Below are 25,462 nucleotides of genomic sequence, written 5' to 3' on the forward strand. Positions count from 1 at the left end.
AAGTGCCAGCCAATCCGGATGTTTCGAATGAATTAAAGTCACATCACACTAATGTGTAAACACCTTTATATTTTAGACAAGACAAAACCTTCAAAAATATTTAAAGGTACAGATCACCTGCATGTCATTGTGAAATTTCACACAAACTCATTTGAATAGATTTATTAAAATGCTAGACACTAGACTGAAAGCACAGTTCAATATTAAGCAATTGTGTGAGTTGCTGATATGTAGGAGATTGTATTGTATTACCTGACACTAATTTTTCAATGCTCTGAATTCCATTCTCAAGAGGATTTTAGCATAATGTGTAGCAGTAGTTATCCACAAAGTCCTGAAAATTATGAATTTTGCAAAATTATATGGGAATTATTCTCTCAGATTTTTTAAAGATATACTTCAAGTTAGCCCCTCCACAAAGACGTCATCTTTTCACGCAGTGCAAAAGTGCATTATAATTCCAAACACGATATTTGTAATGGAATAATTGACTTCTTTCATGCAGGTAACACAGGATTCACATATCAGATTCACCATTCATACCAACAATTCACCATACACCTTTATACCAAGAGGACGAAAAAGACAATAACAGCAAATATGGATCAAATTCAGAATTGTAGGGTAAAAGACCAAACATGAACATTTCAAACAATCTACAGTCTGAGGTAAAATGTGAATTACTGAGCATTTCTACATTTTTGTGTCACATTTTGGCAATTCTGGACTATACAAAGCTTAGTGAGGTACATCTGCCAAGTCCCATGCATATAGAATTTCACAATTACGCAGAGATGTAGGCCTATGCTTTTGGAATTACCATGGTGTTCGGTAAATACCATGTCTGGCTATCCACATAATTTGAAATTCTAAACTGGTGAATGAAATTATTTGAATAAGAAACTAATGCTTCTTGTAGGAAAAAAACTAAAGGTTTCACATGATTTGGCCTATCCTTTGATGATTCGAGCAGAGAATAGGCTGGGCATGTGGTGGCCTTTTGGCTTGGATAGAGTCATGTACTGTGTGGTGGCCTCTGTGGTAATTGTGGTTGACTGGATGGAGCTAGGATGGCTGCAGGCTGAGAGCATGAGACACTGGCACAACTCTCCTGCTATGTCTCTACCCAAAAAATAAACTGAGAACTATTAGGCTTCCATCTCTCCTTTAGAAGTAAGATAGAAACCTCCTCCCCACTCCCTCAAAAATACACAACCAACCAACCAAACAAACAAATAAACAAACATCCACAACATGATAATGCCCATGCTAGATTAATATTTCACAGAAGTTATGGGAGCTCAAACATGTTTTACCTATATTGCTTAAATCTATATGTGCACATATAGTATCTTGGTGAATTCACTATATTTTAATCTAAATGTGTAATTTGCTGTATATAAAAAATATATGACAAGAGAAGGATGAAAAGAAAGGACAATGATGCATGAATTAATGTGTTGCTAACTTTCTCTTAAGAACCTGATTAACAAATGCAGTGGAATATACCTGCACATCTGGTGAGCATTCCTAAAATGCCAGTTTGCTTTCAGTATGTAGGCCTATCACTTCCCCCCCCCCCCCCCCACTTCCCATTTGAAAAACCAAACAAACACAAAAACACACACGGCATTCAAAAGATTTTAAAAAAGTTTAAATTAATCATCATAGTGTAAAGAACTATTGATGATGGATTGTACATGTACATGTACATGTAGAAACACAAGACAAAGAGCTATCAGCCACCAACTCAGTTTGAACTCTTTGACATAAAAGATCTATGTTTGATACCACAGTATTACACTTGTATTTGATAACACATTTCAGGTTTGGGCCAGAGCAAACACCATCTTGCTATATTAACTTTTAAAACACTGGAAATTACTGTGGCATGCTTAACGGTGCATGATGATGTCACAGAAATAAACCCCATCATACTTATATGTAAATATAAAATTTGACCCTGCGTACCATATTTGCCATCACCTCAGTAGGCTCAATATAAAAATGTCGCTCATCCTTTCTCTGCTGCCATAGCAAACTACAGTCTGTATCTCTGGTTTTTAGAGCAAAAGCTTCCCCATCAACTGTTGTATTTGTTCAGTCAATATGTGGTTAAACATGGCCTGTGTGTGCTGAGAGAGGGCCCTGCACCCACAGTGAGGTGGGGAGAAGAGGAAAATGGTGGGAAAGAAAATACAAACAGAATCCGCCTGGTGTGATAGTGGTGTATGTACACCACCACACATGCACACACAGGCGCACAGGCGCACACACGCACACACAGAGACACACATACATGCTCAACACTGGGACACAGCAGCCTACCTAGCTTTGTTTGACTGGAGCAGAGTCAACAGAAACACCCATTCTCAGGTCTCAGACAGAGAATTACCCATTGCTCACACAAACAATGTACATTTTTTTCTAATTCAGAAATCATAGCTCTCTCTTTCTCCACAGGAACATGAACTTTACTATTTTTTCTTTACTACACCATAAGAACAGATATTGCAATATGCAAACAAAGCTGAATGAACAATTTATAAGAGCATCCTGTGCAGCTATGCAAAGTGTGCTTTGAGGAGGTGCAATGTACATTGTACTGCTTTTTTTAATGTTCTTGTTTATGGAGTAAACTCTGTATAATATGCATGATGATAACAGAATGTGGTATCTTTTTAAGCATATAGCATACCATTACAGTCAATAACGAAAACCTGTTATTATATGTATAATGACTAAATAATGTATGAATGCTTCTATGGCAGGTTTATGGCACGAGCAAGCAGAGAGGACCCTGATGTAACTTACATGTACCTCTTACAAAAAATGGATCAAAAACAAATGATTCAAAGATAATAATGAAGGTATGTCCACCTGTTGCTAGTATACTTATGTAAGCACATGATGCTCTTTGTGTTGCCTGTTCTCTCTGTCTCTCTCTGCCCTCCATGCTGATAAATAGGCCTACATTTATATTCATCCCTCTCATGTACTTCCTCTTCCATCTCTTCCCTCTTATGTCTTACATGTACTACCTCCCTCCCTTGCTTTCTCTCTTGTATTTCATATGTAACCACATTTCTGGCTCAAAGAAAATTCAAGAGTAAAGTCGATGTAATTGTCCCTCATCGGCTTCAGCTCATGTACAGAAATTGAAATTCACACTTTCACCTTTGTCATACTCTTTTTAATAAAGAGAATAACAAGGAGCTAGGAACAGAATATGTATATACTGAAAACACACATATTGTAGGACTTTGGGCAGGACTGCATAACCAAAAAAAAAAATCCCCACAAGAAACTGCACTCAATATTCTGGTTGGAAAGGGTGCATACATGTAAGAAAACAATTAAAGCAGTTTTAGTTAAATTGCCAACTTCCTCTCCAGCGGTTTTCAAAATAAGAAACAAACCTCATACAAGTCTCTACTCTAAGCTACTCACTGAATTTCTCTCACTTACTCACAGGCGCGATAGGATTTTCCACTCATTAATCATGTCATTATTTCCTAGATGACGTCAGGAAAGGGTGTAACCTTTCCCGTTAGCATTTCTGCAGGGATGAAGAAACTATCTCAGTCTGGGCTGCTCATAGAAAACAAACCACTAAGGGAAATGAAAAGAGGGGGAAAAGAGAGTAAACTCCCTAAACTCTACTCACTGCTGAAATATATTAAAACTAAGTGACATACCACCCCCCCCCCCCCCCCCCCCCCCTTGGAGCACAGTGACGTGTCTCAGTGATTGGTTTGTGGTTTTTCCCAGGCTTACACTAGAAGAGCTTCCTCAAGCATTACCTTCCCTTCCATCAGTCCCAGTGTTATATCACTCATAAGCAAGATATATGTGGCTTGAAGGTGACACATGATCACAACCACACACATAAGAAAAAAGAAATGATATACTAGTTACCTAATGCAAGAAAAAGATAAAGAAATGATCAAATGAATAGTCCTCTATGTAGTGTTAATGGGGTTGACCTCTGATTTTTTTTTCTTTTTTCTTTTTTTTGGCAGGAGAGTCTAGGAGATATGTATCTATGATAAAGCCTCAATGATTAGGATTCATATTATGGCAGCTGTCCTCGACTGTAGATAGCGGGTACCCTTCAGTCTGACACTTGGCAAAGCTACAATCACAGTATGTGAGACAGCAAGAGGGAGGAGACCCAGCGTTTGGTGGGACCTCCCTCATCACTACGACAGCCAGCTTTAGATAGGATTCTCTCACTGACTAAACATGGGATCTCATGCTTTATGAGGATCTCATGATTTTGTGTCCCCCTCTTTCCTCCTCCTCCCAAACACTACCCAAACTCTCATGAATCATCGCTCGTGAAGTTCACTAGTAGCAGCCTCCCATACAGGCATGTATCAGTAACTTATAGTGAACTCTCTCATTCTCCCAACCTTCTCTTGTCTTGTCTTGGCAAAGAATGCACACAAGGTAATGGCAAGTAAATCCCGAGTAACAATGGCACAAGATGCCAAGCATACCAGCTAGGCCTATATAATGAAGAACCTACATTGTACTCACATGTTTATCTTGTTTATGCTCTCCTTCAATACCAAGAAGTGCTGATTAATACACATGGGATTGAAATGTGCTTGCTTCTTTGGCTTTGACTTTCCCCTGATACAAAGGATCTCAAAAATATTGCTTACAACACTAAATATAATTCAACATAATGTCACTACTTGTGATATCCCTGCATAAATAATGGACAAATCTAATCCCCACATTACATAATGAATGTACAAAGTAATAGTCCTGATGAAATACAGCAATTTAAAATTGGATCAACACATTGGTACATGTGGTAATGGATGTGTTCTAATGACCCATCATGCCTCCTGCTACAAATGTGATAGACTATCAAACACTTTGTTTTATTTGCATGTTAATAAGGATGGAATATGTAGCTGGACAGAGAAGGGATGAAAGGGGAGAGAAACAGGATACGGTTGGAGGGGAAAAAAATCGAGCTGAATTTGGCTATCAAATAGAGAGGATGCTTACGAGAGCGAATCGCCACTGGCAACAGGCAAATTGACGACAGTGAGTCGAGAAGCCTGTGCTGGCAAAACACACACTTATGCCTCGAGTTGGCATCTCATATTCAGCTTCCAAGCTAGGCAGCCCATCTCCCCTGTTTATCAATATCAATGAGGTACCAGTACCGGGTTGGGAAAAAAGAGACACATAAGAAGCACAAAAAAAAGGGGGGGGGGGGAGGGGAACCCAACCCCAAAACCATATGCATCACTTCACTGTGAAATGAGTGACCCCCAAGGTATCTGCTGTTGCTATAATGGTATTACCCATCCATCAATACATGGTAGGGCGCCCTCTTTAATTCACTGTTTCCTACCAAAACATTTTTATTTTTGAATCTGTTTATGAAGAAATCACATTCACACTACTTCCAATACAGTGATGTTACACAATTGGTATTAGAGAAAGTTTTATTCCTTTAATGAAGAAGGTTAGAAGCATAAAATTAATCAGTAAGATAATTAGAAAACAATTGAAGTTGTGAAAACAGATACATGACATGGTCATGAGTACATAAAAACAAGCTCTCAAGCCACTGGATGTGGATAGTAGCGTTGGTATGTGGAAGAGCTGTTGGCCCACTCCTGGCAGCAATTAATCACAGTTCAGATTTGTGAGGACTTTGTGTTGGCTAAATGATCAAGCTGCTAATGCTGCAGCCAGACAGACATGTCTTTCTGGTGCCATTACAAAGTTTCATTGTGATTCTAATCCCTCATTATGTTTCATTCTGTGTCTAATCCACATCTGATGTGTCAACTGACACGCCTGCTGACCTGGCAGGAGGTTTCCCCTCTTCACTCAGTTGGGATTAGTCTACCACAAGCTGGACACGAAGCAATGTCACACAATAGGCATATCAAAAGGAGCTACAAGCATTATCCAGCAAGCTCTGTGCATGGGCTCATGGTAAAATGTCTCTGATTACACATTCAATGATATATGATTTGATTGATTTAATATGATAATAATATGATGTATATATAATATATACACTCATTTCATGGGTAAAACTAAAAAACAGCAGCTATACTGTTACATTTATCACAGATGTATAACATGACTTGTATGGGACCTTTGTTCAACAACAAATGGAAGAGTTGTGAGTTCATAAACATCATCATCCCAGCTACTGCTATAGTATAAGCACTATGAGGTGCCAAGATGTGAAACTCCATGACTCGATAACTTTCTCATTGCAACTATGAATTTGATATAAAGTCTACCATTACGTTCGCCTGATTTTCCACAATCCATTAAAATCAAGTATGACATGGCATAAAATCACACTTTCATATACTTCTGGTCTTCAAAAGCTTTGTTTCCTCAGGGCAGAAAGTAGCATTTGTCGCGACAGACAAATCCATCCCCTACTGACATACACACAAACACATTCCATACAAGCAATGCTCGTCACTCAATACAAGATCATTGAGCCACAGAACAAGAATGCACCTGTAATGACAAACCATTGGTTCTATATGAAGGACCCATACATGTAAAGCTGATATAGATCCGACATCCCTCTAAAGAAATGCATCCCTGGCCTAGCAATATAGCATTGAGCAGAGACAATTTGGAATGTTTTCCCAATATAATCAATTCTCCCACAAGCTTTACTGGCTACTCTCTGTTCATGTCCTCATGTCCAGGCAGGTAAACATTGCAAACAGCATGCCTCGGCAGAGTTTGAGAATCAGATCCCAATCACAGGCTTTCAAGCGGGATAATGTAAAAAAGTAGGAATAAAGTAGGAACAGAATCTCTAAGAAAGTAGGAAAAAGTAGGACATGAGAGGGAAAAAGTAGGACATTTGAGAAAAAAAGTAGGAATAAATCAGGACATGTGCAGGCAATTTGGAGTAGTTTTCGTCGAGACTCACCAGAACCCTTGATGTTACATGTAAATCTGAATTTGTACTCACAACCCTGCTGCCTCAGCCTCACTTTTGCTCCTGGGAGAGCCTGAAAAATACAACAAAGGCAGACATTCCTTAGAACAATGTCAGGAAACAAACAGAAATGCATGTTCAATCGTACAGGCAATATGAATCTGCATAGAAAAGACATCATTCTGTGATTGACATGAACACCTACCATTGTGACCCTGCAAAGCAACACCAACAAAAGTCGCTCGACATGGATTTTGAGTTAAGGGAAGATTCTAAAAGAGCAAACTGTAAGCTTAAAAATGATGTATAACTCGATATAAATGGACTCTCCTAACCTATCCTAATATTGGAATGAAGCACACACTCTGGAAAATGTGAACTGAGTAAAGGGGCTCTGAAGTATAGCGTCTATTCAAGCGCTTAATCTTCATTAAGCAGTGCTAGCTCTGCAATGAATGGAACAAATACTTAGTAACAGGATGTTAACCGATGGAGCAGCAACAATGAAGAGATTAACAGATTAAGCTTTGCATGCTTTATTAACACATTCTGTAGATGATCAATGCCAACTTTCAGAGCAGTAGCATCATCCTTCCTAAAGTTATTGCAGTTGAAAGTTAAGAGTATGGACAGTTTTTTTTTAAAGAAATGAAAAGAGGCCTCTATGAGAAACACCTAATCACACTATTCTACCAAAAAAGTGTTCCAGAAAAAGATTGCTAAAAACACAATTTCCTTTTTGTTTTATGATCCTAAACTTTAGTATAATATAGAAGAAGACTTGCTCTTTCAGAAAATATGAAAAACTTGAGATTGGCTGGGTTGGCCCATATCACCTATTTTCAGTCCTAACACAAAATCAGTGTGTAAGACTTATTGTTGGTTTTGTGATGCACGGTCACATAATCTTATCATCCCACAAAATATGTCATAAACATTCCATGATGTGTAAGTTATACACTAATGCCAAAGGTATGTTGTATACTTCCATAATTAAAAGATGGCATCTTTTATCTACAGTTATTTGAATGTTTTGAAGTTGTGAAGACATGTGCTTCATTTCAAAATGTGAAAAAGAGTGGAGATAAGGATATTTGACAAAATCAATTAAAAAAAAGATGACACTTTTATGTATCTCCATTCATTTAAAGTTGTAAAGATATGTTTCACTTCAAAGTGTGAAGAAGACTGGAAATAAGGATGTTTGACAAAGCTATTCAAGTAATGCTCAAGACTACTATGCTTTCAAGTTCCAGCTGAATGACCATGAGATAAGCAATAGATTAACTTTCCAAGAGACCTTCAATTTCAAATCCATGTAAGCATGTAACATGTGTTCAAACATTTTAAAATAACAGGAGAATTTCAACTACTTATATGTAGCAGTCAGTATTAGTCTCTGAGAGCATGTGTTATCATAATTTCTGGCAAGACATGCATGAAGAATGGATTGTCTCATGACAGTGAGGCCTTACAAAGTGAAATTAATACCTACCAATGCATTAACATCCCTATTTTGCAAATCCTGGCCCACTACAAATCTACACACTCAAATACTGTGAGTTCATGGCACAGTGTCCACCACTGAATTTCCAGAGATATCATCTTGGTATTATCATATGATATAGATGGAAGCATATTAAAGGCAAGCTCAATTTGAAACACTTTAACCAATAGGACACAAAACATCCAAAGAGAGAGACAGAAAAAAAATCAAATACTTTACATTTCAGTATCAATCAGGGAAATGTAGTACTGTCACATGTAGAGTAACAGAAGACTAAATATAACCAAATTACTCCACTTTATAAAAGTGAGGAGCATATATGCATATCTGCTTTTTGTTTCTTATTGTCTGTAGTCTTACTGACTTTATAGGTAGCAAACACGACTATTTTTGATAATTTTCTGTAGATAACGAATATAAATCAGTTTTCATTTCTTTGGTGTTCTGTAGATGATAGATTCCATGTATTCTTGAATGAACTTACATTTGTTAATCTAGAAAGAATGGTAGAAACTTATCATTCTGTACTTTCCAATGATTTCTTACTGTTTGCAATTTCTGCCAAATTCACCGCGGATAGTTAATAATTCTTTACATTCAACTTCTTTTCAGCTCATCATGACCATTTTTGTTGAATATTCATACAGCTGTTTGATCTTTTTAGGAAGTTTCTCCATTTTGCAATATCATTCCAGGCACTTTTAAGCTCATTCAATATTCTTGAAATCAAATTTCTTCATATAATTTTGAGAATATCATATCCTTCAGCCTTTGAAATTTTACAAGGTTGAGGTTCTGCTTTTCATTCTCCAGATATTTTGCTGGCTCAGTATTTCAGCTTGTCAATTTTATAAACTACTCTTTACAAGATCTGGGGAATAAACAGTGACTGTCATTATCATTTAAGTCCTTGCCAGCTTCTCTGATTTCTCAGAAAATTCCAAAATTAACAAACTGTTTTGGTCATTTGAAAGCAAATACACAATAGATGATCTGTATATTTACCATGCAGTTCTCATCCCCCCTTAAATAGAGTGTATTTGTGTCCTTTCAATTTTGATATTCTCCACTGTTCTTTTGGTTTTCACCTTCAACTTACAGCTTTGTATGTTGACACAACTGACATGTTACACATCCATCCATTCACTTTTTGTAAGAAGTTTCCTTGTCTCACATTTTACCAAGACTCTTTCACATGGTTCAATATTTTGGGTGTGTCACTTCAAACGATACATCACACTTTAATCACTTTCATTAAGGGATTTCTGTTCTACCATTTTCTTGCATCTTGTTCAAACTAGCTGGATAATAAAAAGATGTTCAGCCTTAACTAAAATTTGCAAGATCTGTGGAATAAAAAGTCGTCATGGCTTCTAATTTTTCTGCAAGTTGCTTCCTCCAAACTTAACAAACTGTTCTTGGCGGTTCAATTTAAAACATTCACACACTTGCTCTTCTTTGTGGAATTAACATTCATTAGCTTTCCTGCTTGTTTGGGTTTTTTCAGGTATAATTCAGATGGCTTTTCTCTCTATATATTCCTGATAGTTCTGTGTCTTCAGGAAGTGGACTTCAACGTCTCATGGTTTCAACTTCAATCAATCTTTAAACGATAGTGAAATATTGTTTTTGTGTTTGTTTTCCTTGAAGTTCCTCCATCCCCTGCTTACTTCTAAGTTCTTCGAGGTAATGTATGTCTTACCTGTGATACAATTCAACCTCTTAAACAATACTTCTAAGATGTAAAAAGCCATCAACTTTTAAGATTGTCCATAAAGAGGTTTCAGCTCTCCTATTAATAGTCTTTATCTTTCAAGATGGCTAAGTAATTACTGTTGTTCTCATTCCTTGTTCACAATTTGTGGGATCTGTTAAATACACATTTCTCCCTGTTTATCTGATTTGACGTCAAATTCTACTTTTAAGTGTATGGCAAGCTTACCTGGTAATTTTGAGCGATGATGAGAGCTGGTTCAGCACTGCTCCAAGTCCTAGGCTGCAATATCAGTGGTATCAATCACATAAAGGTCTTCACAGGAGCAAAAGCTGAGGCTGGCAGCAGTCTTGTGGTTGATTGGATTGTGTTGTCCCTCTTTCATGTTGAAGATAGAGGCTCTCCCCATCGGTAAGAATCTGCAACTAGAGTCTACTCATCATTTCTGAATATCAATTATTCAAGTAGCCTTGCACATTTTTTTTTTTGCGGGTTTTTTCACCAAAAAAGTAGGAAAAAGTAGGAAAAAGTAGGATTTTGAGCAAAAAAGTAGGAAAAGTAGGACAAGCAGTAAAAAAGTAGGAAAAAGTAGGAAAAGTAGGAACACTTGAAAGCCTGCAATCAATCATGCTTTCTAGGATGAAGAATGCTGTATTCAAACTGTCAGCCAATGCTGGCGATAGCTCTTCAAGGATTCATTTTTGATTTGGCAGTTATTGTGATCAGCTCATTTCTAAAGGCACAGGAGATGAGATCGATTCAAACCAGAGTTGAAGAGGGAAAAGAAGCTGATCCAAGGCACTGTCTGTTGTTAATCATTGTTCCCTCAGCAGAATTTGAGCATGTTGCAATACATTCAATGGTTCTTTAATACCCCTTGCAAAAGAAAGCAATCACCATCAGACCATTATTCATGCTATCTACACATGACTTTGATTTATGTCTTTAAATTTCAATATGATTGTTCTTGAAGAGTGTAGAACACTGTACAGCATTATAGCTGGCTGGATATTGTAATTATTGTTTGATGTATTTGTTTCCTGCCTAAAGTACATGTTGCAAGAGATTTTTTTTTCTTCAGCAATTAGTTATTTCTTCCAGTACTAGCCAAGAATAGTCCATGAAGAGTTGTCCTAGTTCCTAGATACATTGGGTTTTCCTTTTTAAATGAAAGAGGAGAAAAATGTCTTGATGGACTATCTGTTTGCAGGCAGTAATTACCAATGGCTGGTTTCCATGGCATTCCAGCCACCCCTACAGGTTCTTCTTAGAGTTGGGAAAAAGAGGAGGAGCCAAAGAAGAACATGTCATGCCTCGGGATACATAAATAATTCCCAGACAAAGGCAAGGTTTCTGTCCATGGAGGAGTATAATCAGTCTTAATCCTATTGATGTGCCATTGGTTTGGGGGAGGGATCCCTGCTGAGCACAGCTCTCCACATCCTATTGTTGGCTCTCTTCAAAATCGCTGGACACCATTGATCAACACTTTTCAGGGAAGGGTTACCACAGGCAAACAAATGGCCCAGACAGGATTCCTCCACAGTCCACCTCTCTCAGAGTGAATAGCATCTCACAGTTTGCCCAGCCATCCAAATCTTCCTCCCCCCCCCCCTTCCTCTTAACAGAGGAACGCAGTACACTCATACAGAAGGAAAAAAAAAAGGAGGAAAAGTATAGATTTGCAGTTGGCAAAGCCGAGAACTTTTTCTTCTGGGATGGTTAGCCACCAAAGGTACTTGCGTGCCAGTCCAACAAAGGTAACTTAAAAGTTGGATACAATAAACCTGTTACCTGGATTAACCGTTGAACATAAAGAGGGGGCTGGAAGGTTGGAAGGTCTTTGAGGAGAAAATGGCATTAGTGGGTGAAATCAGCTTGACCTCAACGACTAAACCACTTTGAAGTTTAGCGGATTTCACCATGAGCAAGAGGAGGTGATTTAGGGTCATGTACATCCAGATTAGTATCAATTAAACATCAAGAACTTGTCACCCAGATGAATGCACTGAATTGTTTGTCAAAGAATCAGATAATTCACTATCATCAACTGAAGAATAATTAATGACAAGGAGGGCAAGGGGCAAAAATGGGGAAATACTGGAAAAATACAGTTCTCTTGTTCCCTATGTTCACCTATTTGTCAGCTTTTCAGCTTTTCCAATGATTCTACAGAGTTTTTCATCCCTTGCTGGACCATGCACAGATTAAAGGAAACTATAAGGACTGAGAAAATGTCTCACCATGCTTTTGACAAATATGCCTTAAACCTAATCCTTTTCAGACATGTTGACTCATTTGATCTGTCTGAAACTCTAGGCCTGTTCACACAAACCTGAAATTGTTTTCGAAAAATGATTTTTACAATGCCATGCAAAAACCCTTAATTCTTGTGTGAGTGTGATCTTACAAAAAAAAAAAAAAAAAAACCTGATAACTCTTGCAATATGCATTGCAATGAAAAAAATTGATTCTTTTTTATGATTTTCGTGACAATTTGTCCTGCACAGCATGTGTGAAAGGCACACTACAAAACTTTTTTTTTTTAATCCCATAATGCAACTTGCCTCACTGGGTCTTCCTCCCTTGAGTGCCCATAACACTGTCATGCTCTGGTCATTGTTTAGGCATGCAGCAGTTTCAAAGTGCTTCCTTTCCAGAAAATAGGGTGATTTTGTAGACATATGTATACAGTACCAAAGAAAGCGGGTTTCTGAACACAATTAAAGAAACTGAATATTTTGTTGCTAAAAAGAGAAACAAGCTTTCTGTGTATTTTAGAAAATGGAAATTTGACCTGTAAGCCTTTTGGTTTCCTAGTACTACCCTGTATTACCCCAGCTATTACACATTCTCTATTTGTATTCATGTTTTGAATGTTGTGAAATATTATCACCTCAAAATTTTTTTTTTTAAATCTTGACCTTGTCGGTTATATTGCTTATGATATTGCCCTGAAGGACCATAATGTTACTTGTGCCCAGCCCTTTTTTTTTATCTTCTAATATCGTACCCCCTTCTTTTTTTTCTCTCCCTCTTTCTTACAGTATTATTATGGATACTGTTATTAGTAATTACTGATATTTATTTCTGTTATGTAACTTATGAAAATCAGTAAAGACATTTTAAAAAAAATGGATTTCTTAATTGCAATATAAAACTGATAGCTCCCAGGATTGAATAGTAAGCAGGATATAGTATGCTCCCCACTGACTTTCATGTTTTTCTTGCAATGACCTTTGAGACAGCTACCTGTAATCTAATCAATGGTTATCTGTAACCAAGTGCTAACAAAGCTGATAAATCCATATATAAAATAGTATATGCGGCACATTTCTCTATCTCCATTATCTCCCACATGACATACAGTCATTCACACACTGTATCTTACAAGTGGCCAGAACCAGGGTTGTCTACAACTTCAGACTCACATGATTTGATCTAGAAGATAACCTGGCCTAATGACACTACTGATACATTTATTTTGCTCTGTGGTACTCAGACTGCCTACGCTTCCAGCTAGGAACATTAACTGCCTTGAAATGATCCTTTGACTGTACACTTCATTGGAGACTTGTTTTCAAAGCATTTCAGGGTTTTTTTTTGTTTTGTTTTCATGGAGGACTCTCCCTTCTCCCCTGTCTCTCTTACTTTCCTTCCTCTCTCTCCCTCTCTCTCTCTCTCTCTCTCTCTCTCTCTCTCTTTATGAGATCATAGAGAGATCAACATTTAGCTTTGAACAAATAATGAATTTGTTATAAATGCCATTATTTCAATGGTTTGTTCAATGTGGACATGAACAATTTAAAATCACACCAAACTAGTCAAACAGATACTATGAATGCAAAGGTTAGCATTATTACAAAATTTACTTTGTGTGACACTATTTATCACACTACGTTTCAAATGTTCTTCAAAAATATAGAGATCCCTCACAGCAACTATTTAAAAACCAAAATAACTGGTCTCCTATCGAAGTCCAAATAAGTATGATAGCTGACACATTTGTCATGTGATATTATTCTCATTACAGAAAATTAAGGCACAGCTCTGCAACATTCTGCATTCTCACCACATCCAAAATGCTTATATAAACAGCAAGATGTTTATCACCAACACTGTTATGCTTGGATGGGATTCTTAGATAGTGTTAACAACCATACACATCTGTCAACTTCAAATTTTTATTACAACGCTATAACAATCCATCAATGACACACAGCATGTTGAACTTCCTTCAAAAAAAAAATGTGTGCATGAGATAAAGCCAAGCTAGCAAGGGATTTGATGAATATTTCATAACTCCCTTGACAGCTTCAGCAGAAGACTCATGGTAAAGAGGATTAGTGAACCTGCTAAGCAGCTTAGGCAATTGTGACACCCTCAAAGCACAAACAAGGCACTAATCCCCACAGAAAACAGCCTATCACTTTGGATGGTTTGGATCTGCTTGGCTGCTCAGGCAATGGGAATTATCAGCTGGCTCCCCACTTGCAGGGTTTTAAGCCTTCATTAACTTCAATTTTAGTATCTACTAGGTGATTAGGAGCCATGGCACAAGGTCTCTCTTTAGTTACGTTCAGACGGGAGCCCTTAACCTCGAAGTTAGGAAACTTCGAGGTTAGAGCTTGTAGTTAGGGACCGTGAAGACGCACTCGTAGTTAGCAAACCTCGAGGTTTGCTCGATGTTTCGAGCCACGAGAAATCTTATGGTTAGCGCTCTAACCACGAGCCGCGGGGGGTCCCCACTCGTAGTTAAGCACCGTGTGGACACAAAAAACAACGAACTCGAAGTTAAGAGTGACCTCGCCGTAAACTCCATCCCCCACAATTTCCCTCTGCTTCCGGGTCAACCTCCCAAACGTACACCACAAATATACTACACGTGAAAAACCTATGACGCACGACACATCATCTTTTCTTCCCATGCGCTTAATCTCTAAAACTGAACACGTCGAACTCGCTACTGTATTCTATATTCTTCTCCGACGCAAAAAAAAAAAAATGTTTTCGACGAATATCTTCATAAAGGCATAAAGTCATCAGTGCAGTGCTATCTCTGCATACCATGACAGAGAAAAAGAGTACCTGTAAGCGAGTCCGACAGGGTTGGACTAAAGAATAAATAGACGCCTTGTTAGCAGTGGGGGCTGAAACTTCCAGTTTTGTGGTTTTAACATCGAGTGGGACCCACTCGTAGTTACGGGGGGGGGCAGAAGCTTAACCTCGAGGTTTCGTAACCTCGAGGTTAAGATTCGTCGTGTGGACACACGTCGTAGTTAGGGGGCAAGAGCTAAACCTCGAGGTTTCCTAACCTCGAGGTTAGGGCCTGCCGTCTGAACGCCTTGTTTGAGTGCTCTAGTAAATGAGGCAACAGCACTGCTGCCTTCAATAAACGGTATTACACTGGAACGAGAATGGGTTGGTGTGTGAACAACTAAACATCACTTTGTCTAATATTTCATTCCTAACCAGGTGTTGATCATGCTAAGAGAGTTTCAATGCAAAATCCTCAGTTAAATGTTACATGTCAGAATACTATCACATTAACTCTTTGTGAGCCACATTTACAAGCCCTACTCAGTCTTCAGTTTACATGTTTTGCTAAAACACATAACCCCACACAAATTGTCAATAAATCGCAATATGCCACAGTACACTAAAAGTGTCACAGACACGGCTTTGTCATGGAATTTACATCACTGCAAAGCTTTCAATTTTCTCTACAACTTCGCTATACCACATTTCTAGCAAAATCGCTTCTATAAAAAGTTACATGGCTTTGAGAAAACACCACAAAACAGAATGCTTTCAGAAAGCACTCATGCATTACCTCTCAATGAGCCACGTTATTATGTGACACACAGGGGGTTTACACTGTGGGACAGATACATTGTATCTAAACCAAGCATTTGTTATGTACCAAGAAAGAGGAAGGCAACAAATGGCCCACAAGAGAAATGGGAGAATGACTGGCAAAGCAAAAAGTCTTTGTAGCTTTAACAAATGAATCATGAGGACATTCTTTGATCTTTCTGGAAACAAAAAGCCAATTTAGCCTCGAGGCATTTATGCTGATCCGTACAGTATTCATAATATTTTTCAATTATAGTCTTTACTTTCAGGTAACATTTCCACTTTTGCAAAGCTAGATAGGAAAGGCCTACTACATGTGACTGTGGCATTTAAAAGAAAAATGATCACTTACTTTGTCACTAATTTTTCACTGCAAAATCTATTAGTATTTTTACCTTGACCTCCAACCTATACATCTGTCATTCCATCTGATAAAGAGTTTGACAGAGAAGAGAGATGTACTGAAGCAGAAGGATTTAAAGTGCCGTTGATCATTTACCTCCTGAATGTCTACGTGTAGCAGTATGCCCACTCAAAAATCATTGGCTTGCCCAGAGAAATAGAGAGTGTCTGTGTGTGTGTGGGGGGGGGGGAGGGGGGTATGTGGGAGAGGTATGTGGGTTGAAGTACATGTAAATGTATCTATTCCTTTGCTTTTTTTCATATCATCCCTGTATTATCCTACTCTACAATTTAATCTCCATAAATACACTATCAATCCATCTACATCCATGCAAAGTTGTGTGGATATAAATGCAGGTTGACATTGCTACTGACTTATGGTTATGAGATATTTCAAACTCTCACCATGCTTCGAAAGAGAGAGAAGGAAAGAAAGTGGTTAGATCAGAGGAGTAGACAGGAATCTATGGAAAGGGGTTCCATGAAATGCTTTGGTTTTCCTATTTTGACCCACTACAGGAACCGGATGTTGCACGCAGTGAATCAATGAGCGATGAACAATGAGGCAATGCTTTAACATTCCATGTGCATGTGCAGTATAACTGCCTTTCTCTCTTTCTCTCTCTTTCCTTCCTTTATTCAGGAAAAACAGGCAACCGTGTGTACTCAACTGTCCATTCTTATCTACGAACCCAATTGAGAGTTTGAGGACATGCATACACTGCTACACCAGGAGGCTCAGTACAGATCCGTAGCAGAGGCCGTTTCAAATTCTGATATATGGTTGTGATCAAGTTAGGACTTCTATTCAACCACAAAAGGGGAAGCTGATATTTTCCTGTGTAACCACACTCCAACTCTTTGTTTCCTGGTCACTATCTCTCTCATATATATTTGTTTGTGAATCAAACAGGTTATCAAAAATATTTCCTCCCAAATTAAGGATATTAAAAGACTGGGAAAGAGACAAACTGTTTCATAGTACATTGTAGAGACAACAAGGGAAAATTGTGAGCAACTACAACTTGTAAGAGCACTTACTGTATCATTCTTTTATACCTGTACAATGAAGTTGTAGTAACATTCCCTGACTTGTTTGTGCATATCACTTCGTCTGTTGAGCATGAGAAGGGCTTTAAGTTGTCTCGAACACCATGGCCCGAATTCACGAAGGTGGTCTAAATTTAAACCACGGTTTATGTATATTTCTTCTGCGTATTTATGATTGATAGATTGCGTACGCTAACAGACATCCAGTAAAAAACGTGCATTGATGCGCGCAAGTATTGGTACGCCTATTTAACGCTTATTTTAGACCATGGTCTAAATTTGTACCATGGTTTAAGTTTAAACCACCTTCGTGAATTCGGGCCCATGTGTTTAGTGGCAACTTAACACCTTTTCATTTAGTCTTATTTTCTCAAGCCTAAGATGTCAAATGAGAACAAAGAGTCATGTTTTTTTCTTAATCATATGAGGAACAATGGCAAATTATTGGTGTGAAAGACACCAATATTTCTCCAATGCAATAAATTACTATTTTCCCCTCTCTTTAGTAAAAGAAAATGTGAAAAATCACATTCACACTTCCCTGCCCACATATCCTGCATTGGTTTGATGTTGTGTTGTTGAAAGTTTTCAATCATTTTGGGTTTGAAAAAAAGGCAATGTTGTATGTGTGTTTACTAAAGGCCTGTTTTCCTTACAGGGTTTATGGCATGCACAGTCACAAACAAATACATAGTATCAACTACATGCATCATTTAGAAAAGTTTATTACACTGTGTGCAAGTATGCATCATTGATTATGTGTCAATGATCACTCAAGAGTGGGAAAAGTGTGACATATTTTATAAGATTCTATTTCTTCATATAAAAAAAACAAATCATGCATGACTGAAGAATTGGTACTTAAGATATCAATGTTTGAATGTGTTTTGTTGTAAGTACTACCTACTAATCCTCCAGGCTCTTGAAACAAGGGCTATTTTGCATTATTATTTTGCGTATTTTGGCATAATCTTGATAACTGTATGTAAGCCATAAATCAAGTGTTAAAGATTTCGGAAATTGAGGTCTAGGAACCAGGTATTTGTATTACTAAATTTACTTGTTGAAACTTGGACTTTTGTACTGATCTAAAAATGCCATAACCCCTACAAAATATTTTCTTTAGAAGCGTCAAAAACCAAATATTGTAAGACAACATGATATGAAGCTTTAAGAAATAATTTTTTTACGGATCAGCATGCTCATAGGTCTCAGCATACAATATATTGTGGTACAGTTATTACTGATCTCTGAAATTGCATACTAGTTACTACAGCTGTAAAACTTCATTTGGTTCAAGCTTTTAAAATCAATACAAATTGCTGATACAGTTATACGAGTACAAGAAGGAAACAGGCACAGACATACACAAATAACCACTTCCTAGCAACACCCTAGCCTTCATCAGTTTATCACACTTAACATATTTCCATAAAGCTGAGCCACTGATTATAACTGGCAAAGAACACTCTTTGTCTCGTCACATATTTGTACACTAACATGTGTACTTCCTCAGAAATGTGCATTCGAAATGACAGTGAAAGATCTATGGGCCATGGCAACTCCTCTGATTAGAATTCTTGTATTTTTCAGCTACACGAGGAAATGACAAGAAACCAGAGCAGGGGTATTTAAGCCTGATTGGAGGATGCTGTTTTGACTTCGTGAATCTCTTGGGGTGCCAATATGTACCTTGTGCAGGGACAATCAAACTACCCCACATGATGCTAGGTAAAAGCAGGTATGACAATGATTACAGAGATATGCATGGCTACCTATCACTACTGTATAGTTAGGGTGTTATTTCAAGTCTGCTCTGGCAGAGGGGTTCTTGATTAGACATGGAACAATGAAAAACTAGGGAACACATTTTTTGTTTTCACTGTGACTTCTGCAAAGTATTCCTACTTCTGATGCATTGCCTGAATTTTTCTTTGGCCCAGAATACATTGGTATTTGTGCAAGGCTTCTCTTGTTGACATTGCGGTTACTGTGAACGCTTGGCTGACAGAGAAGAAATCTTTTGGCATGCAACCCAATTCACAAACTTTGTGTGGGTCTTCACTAGAACAATTCATAAAATGGTCTGCTGTTTTCTTGTGCATGATCCAAGACACCAGTTCAGTCAAAAAAAAAAAAAAAATAATAATAATAATATATATATATATATATATATATTATCATATATGTTTTATATGTCACTTTGCATGATCAGACCCTCATCAATAGCTTTCTCAAAGAGCTATGGTATCTATAGCAGTATGCTTGCATAGAAATTCTACCAATAACATGCAGCTAGATTCTGCATGTCAGATTTCGTAAATACTTTGTAATCACAAAGGTCAGCTGACTCTGTTCATCAGAAAAAGACTGTCTACTCTGTTATGGAAGATTCTTCTTTTTACTCACAGTGGGTCTGTATTTCTACATGTCAGTTTCTGTTTTCTGAGTGTAAAGTACACTGTGGCTCCTAAGTTTGAATCCTGAAACCCAACGAGGAGTAATATTGGAGCTAAATTCCCAGTGCCACATACAGACCAAAGTTAAACAATTTTGACAAACTGGACGAGAACCAAATGGCTCTTGATAAAATAATGTGACCATCTATTTCTTTTACTCACAATGTTGTAAGAGCACAGATTCCTGTAAAATATAAAACACCACTTCCTTCTAGTTTCATTCTTGTTGAACTTTTCTAACTACATTCTTAATCACAAATCCTTTTTGTTTTCTTGCAGGAAAGTCAAGTCACACAAGTGAAAGAGTTTCAAACTTTACAACTCAAAGTCGGGAACATACATAATTGTGCATGAGTAGGTCCCTATATGATAGTACAATGTATATAACATTATGTATAAATGGAGATTTATGGAGAATCTTTTCAAAAAAAAAAAACAGGCAAACTGTCTCAAATGACACAAATGTCTGAAATAACATAAAATATGTAAAATGTATGTCAACATTAAACTTGTTCATGACATTTCATAGGCACACTTGACATCAATGATGCTGACATTGGAACTTAGTTATATATATGAATTTGGTTGAACTTTGGCAGGAATGAAAGCTCTGCATAGGCCCACTGTATATAGTTTCACCAGAGCATGTGTGTATACATGCATAGTAAGAAAAGAGAAGTCTCAGCAAACCTGTACATGTTTTTGAGTCTACAAGAGGAAGTCATTAATTGCAGACAGTTTCAATATCACAACCAGAGGGGGCAAATCCCTATGTTGGATTTTTGTTTGACAATCCAGCACCTAATCCCCATATTAATCATCAGAGAAGAGAGATTTGAACCAAGCTTCCCAGAGGGAATAGACTCATCCCAGCTGAGAGAGCTTCTATCCCACATGCCATACTAGACTCAAGGGTTCGCTTCATCACGCATGTGTGTGTGCTAGTTGTTGGAAGTGGCAGCTCGTTTGACATGCATAAATCACGCCAACCTACATGGTGTGGTTAACCAGGAACACTCACAAGTTTTTAACATCTTCCCTTGTAAGGAAATGGGCATGAAGCACAGCACAGTAAAGCCACATACCTTCCTCACACCTGGTGAATATGATATATTCCTGATGGGAAGTCTTACACTGTGGCTTCAAAATCACGAAAACAACAACGGACACAAAACATGGAAATCTCCCCCCCCCCCCCAATTTCTATACTACCAACCTAAACCCTCAATCAACTTACAGGTTTTGTTTTAAAAAAAAAGATGATATAATCTACTATTGCAAATAACAACTTTATTCAGAAACAAAATGACAAAACAGTCATAAAACCATTGGCAACTTCTGAGCAAAAACTATGCAATGCTAGACAGTAAAAGGACCACTGCATTCTGTGCACCATACACACATGTACCGGTATATAACAATCATACAAAGGCCCATACAAAACACGCAAACATATAGATAAACACACACAGTTCTCCCTCAAATATTTCCATGCACCTTTACAGCTCCTACCGGTACACTCTTTAATACCCATGCACCTGCTGACATGCTTGCACTTGTATTCTCATTTCTTATCCCTATGGGCAGTCTCATATCCTCCATGTTTCCTTCTCTTTCCTCCCTCCTCAGGACACCCTCCTTGTCAAACGAATGGAAGTCTTCTACATCTTTCCTTTGAATGCTCCCCAACTATTGATTGACAACTATTGCTACAAGCAAACTCTGTCTCTATATATGCCAGTGTGATTAATTCAAGCTCATACCTGTGAGATTCAGTAATTTCAAGCACATACATTATGTTGCCGCAGTTGAATTTCATTCCATTCATTTAGTGTTTAAACAGTATGAGGCAAGGATCGATAGCCAACAAATAAGATAATTCTCAAGACTTCTCTGCTTCTTTTTGGGGTTTTTTCCAACAACCATTCCAAACATTTCTATGTCTTATCCTAACCAATCAATTACAGAGCCTTTCCCTGCACTATGCACATAATTTCAGGTTTCTGATGTACTCTACTGTCACTTGATAACTGTCTCATTACACTTAAAACTTTTCCTCCACAGATAACTGAAACTCCATGAATTACTTATAATTCTTTAGTTGCTATATCTTTTTGGATTATACTAATACTATTACTCATCAGTATTAAAAGGAACACTATCTATACATTGTCGGGAGATACCTTACAGGATAGAGAAATTAAATTACAGCAACTCTTGAAATTGCAGAAGATTTTTGCGGTATTTTACCTGCAAAAAAAAAATTGAAATGAAAATTTGGTGTTAAAAATTAGATTATGGGATATTCTTTCTTAGTGCCCAAGCAAATAATTGAAGCAGCTTGCTAGGTGTGAAACAGTGTGCAACACCTAGTCACACTTCAAACTAGAAGATAGAGGCCATACACTCCACTGTATTTCTCATCTCAAAACAGGCTCTACACCACCGCTCACAGTGACTTCTTTGGATTCAAATGTAAACATCAGTAGAGACTTTACAGAACAGTCTTAAGAACCCAAAGAACTACTCACTGGTTTGCTACATGGTCTAGTGTGCAAACAACATTAGAAGCTGTGCTGAACAGAGTGGCTGCTGTATACAAGAACAGACAGCAGCATGGCCATTGCAAGGACAGAACTAAATGGCACGTGTAATGACCAGGACAAACACAATAAATAAATTGCTCATCTGTTACTATAAGCAACATAAAGGGTGAGAAAATATGTTTGGTGTGTGAACTACACTGCACTGTTTGTCTTTTCTATCTTTACCTGTGTCTGGCATTTTTTCTGAAGAAAAAATAAATCATATATTTCACACTAATGGCATAAAAGATGTATGGACTTACCCTTGGGTCCGGGGCTAATGATTATGAGAATAGAGAGAGAAGAAAAAAAAAAAAACAAATGAGTCCTCATTAGTGACAATTCATCAGCTTTGATATTTATTGATGTGTTTTCACTGTAATATGCTTTATGAATGCTTTGTTTACAAAACAAATTTGAGGACTGCCATGACAACTATAGGCACATCATACAGTATTCATAACGACAGTTCATGCATAAGGAAATAATTTCCAATACAGGCACAGTAAAAACATTAGACCAGCAAATATTCCAGGACATACACTGTGTACTGCAAGATATAATGAATTATTATTAAAAAGCGATTCAACTGTGCTGCCCACAGTCTACAGGATGCTGTCATTTCTCACACAATCACTATATTTGGTATTTCAGGGGTGTGAGAATACTTGCAGAAAAGAAATCTGAAATGAAAAAAAAAAGGCCTGAAGTGCATGAAACTGTGAACATTTCAATACATTTGAATTGCTAAAAAAGTCTAAAAAGTAGGTTTTAGGCAGAGTGAAATAATCTGAAATCAAAACAAATTCTGAACTCTCATAGCCTTGCCACTAGTGCATGTCCCTCCAGTAACATTTTGATGAAGCTCAGACTACTGACCAAGGGTTGACATTAAAACTCTTTTCACTACATGTGGTTTGGTACATACCTCATTATAACATATCACAACACTTTTGTTTAAATGTTCATTAAGATGTGTTTGCTTTTTCATAAGTACAAAACTATCATATCTTGAATGCAATTAAGAACTTTTTTTTTGTCATCATATGACAAGAAATACACTGAACATTTCTAAAGTTCCCACATGAACTGTAGCCTTCTGGCATACGACTCTTTGGCCTGAATTCACAAAGGTGGTACAAATGAAACCATGGTTCAAACCATGGACAAAAACCATGGAGCACCAAGTGTCGCATGGAATATTTCATTACGAAATCAATCATTTCGTTGATGAAATGTTTATTTCATAACGAAATGACAACATTTTGTAACTAAATGAACATTTCATCCACGAAATGATAATTTCGTTAACGAAACGGTCATTTTGTCGACGAAATGACCAATTTCGTAACTAAATATTCCATGCGACACTTGGCAGTCCATGGTTTTTGTCCATGGTTTCATTTGTACCACCTTCGTGAATTTGGGCCTTTTAGATTAAACCCCTGAATTTTGCTCAATATCCTCTCAGAAAGTGCCAAAACATTCCTTATACCGATTGATGAGCTTGCCAGAAGTTTATTCAAATTTCAGATTATTTTACTACAAATGAAATTTGGGAACTTGATTATAAAACTATGACCCAACCTTCCTCATATTTAGCCTTATATCTGTTAGATCAGACATTTTTCACATCAGACATATGCTCTCAATTTTTTACATCATTGATATCACATTAGCAATGAAAGACTAGAAGTTTGACAATGATCTCTGACTCTATGTTATGCTCTGAATCTTTCTTAAGATTCATTCAGCCCCATTCAACAAATGTCAAAGGTGAAAAACTGAATTCCTACTTGACACACCCTAGTTATCACACAGAGCACTATATATGTTCATACAGATAAAGTAAATGGACTATTGACTGGTTTGGAAACAGGAGGACATGCGCATACATGACTGAACCAAACTACACAAATCTTTTCCTAGAGAGTGTAATCCCTCGAATGAATAAAAGAGGAGATCTGCATCATCAATTATGTCTGAGATAGTGGGTGGAGGTCAAAAACACATGTTGTCATGTGTCTTCTGAATGTCATGCTTTACAAACTGATCTAAAATGCAACAGACATTTTTTCCCCTCTGAACTTACATTTGAATGCAATTTGATTGATATAAGTGATTTCAACTGCCATTAAAGCAAATCAAAATTTCAGGAACCACTCCACATATTAATGTGAAAATTTCATTTCATTTCTCCTTGCTGGAGCAAAAAGACATCAAACAACACATAACATGCAAATATACCAACAACAAAAAAAAACAGTTATCATATCAACAGATAAATCAATTTTTTCTTTTTATATTCAGAAACATTAATTTGATAAATGAAATCCATTTCTATGCAATACTATATACACCATATATTTAGCGAGTATAATTCTTCACAAATCAAGACTTCCAGACAATTTCACAATTGGATAAATTTGTGATCTTGGAGTACAGTACTAAATGGAGAAAGGTATACGTGCATATTACATTCATATCCAGATTAGAGTCAGTATTTTTGCATGTCTTTAATCCAACGAATAGCACCTGACTCGCAAAATTCGCAAAAATAAAAACCTCGCAAAATATTCGGCATATACAGTATTTAGGGAGCATAACATTTGCCAATTGGGACTTGCAAGACAACGTCATGTGGTGAGTGAATTGATTTCTAAATTGTAATCAAGAACCAGTCACAAATGAGAAATAATTGTTATTCCTTTTTCAGAAGAAAAGTTAGTGGCTTCCAATCTTGGAGACTATATAGTACAGCACATTTGTGTTGAGAGGAGTAATATTTTTTGACATTGTTAATCTTGCAAATACCACTCAACTTGCATAATGTGTAAAAGCAAAAATATTGTGTCAAACACCAATATACAGTATCACATTTTGTGACCAACTTTTGTATTGTGAAATGAGTTTGATTTTGTCAAGCTGATTTGAATA

At 37.3% G+C, this 25,462-nt stretch overlaps 1 protein-coding gene across 2 annotated transcripts in view; it reads right to left on the reverse strand.

Moving 5' to 3' along the window:
* LOC139731414 (transducin-like enhancer protein 4) overlaps positions 1-25,462 on the reverse strand; it is a 96,171-nt gene that overhangs the window by 34,475 nt on the left and 36,234 nt on the right. For both annotated transcript variants that reach the window (XM_071642303.1, XM_071642301.1), the window contains exon 9: positions 22,789-22,802. In XM_071642303.1, coding sequence (XP_071498404.1) covers positions 22,789-22,802 — 14 coding nt within the window. The remainder of the gene's footprint in view (positions 1-22,788; positions 22,803-25,462) is intronic.

The sequence above is a fragment of the Diadema antillarum genome, unplaced genomic scaffold (genome assembly GCF_040938485.1).
Source record: "Diadema antillarum isolate AM-2024a unplaced genomic scaffold, OU_Dant_1.0 seq00000369_RagTag, whole genome shotgun sequence".
NCBI classification, from domain to species: domain Eukaryota; kingdom Metazoa; phylum Echinodermata; class Echinoidea; order Diadematoida; family Diadematidae; genus Diadema; species Diadema antillarum.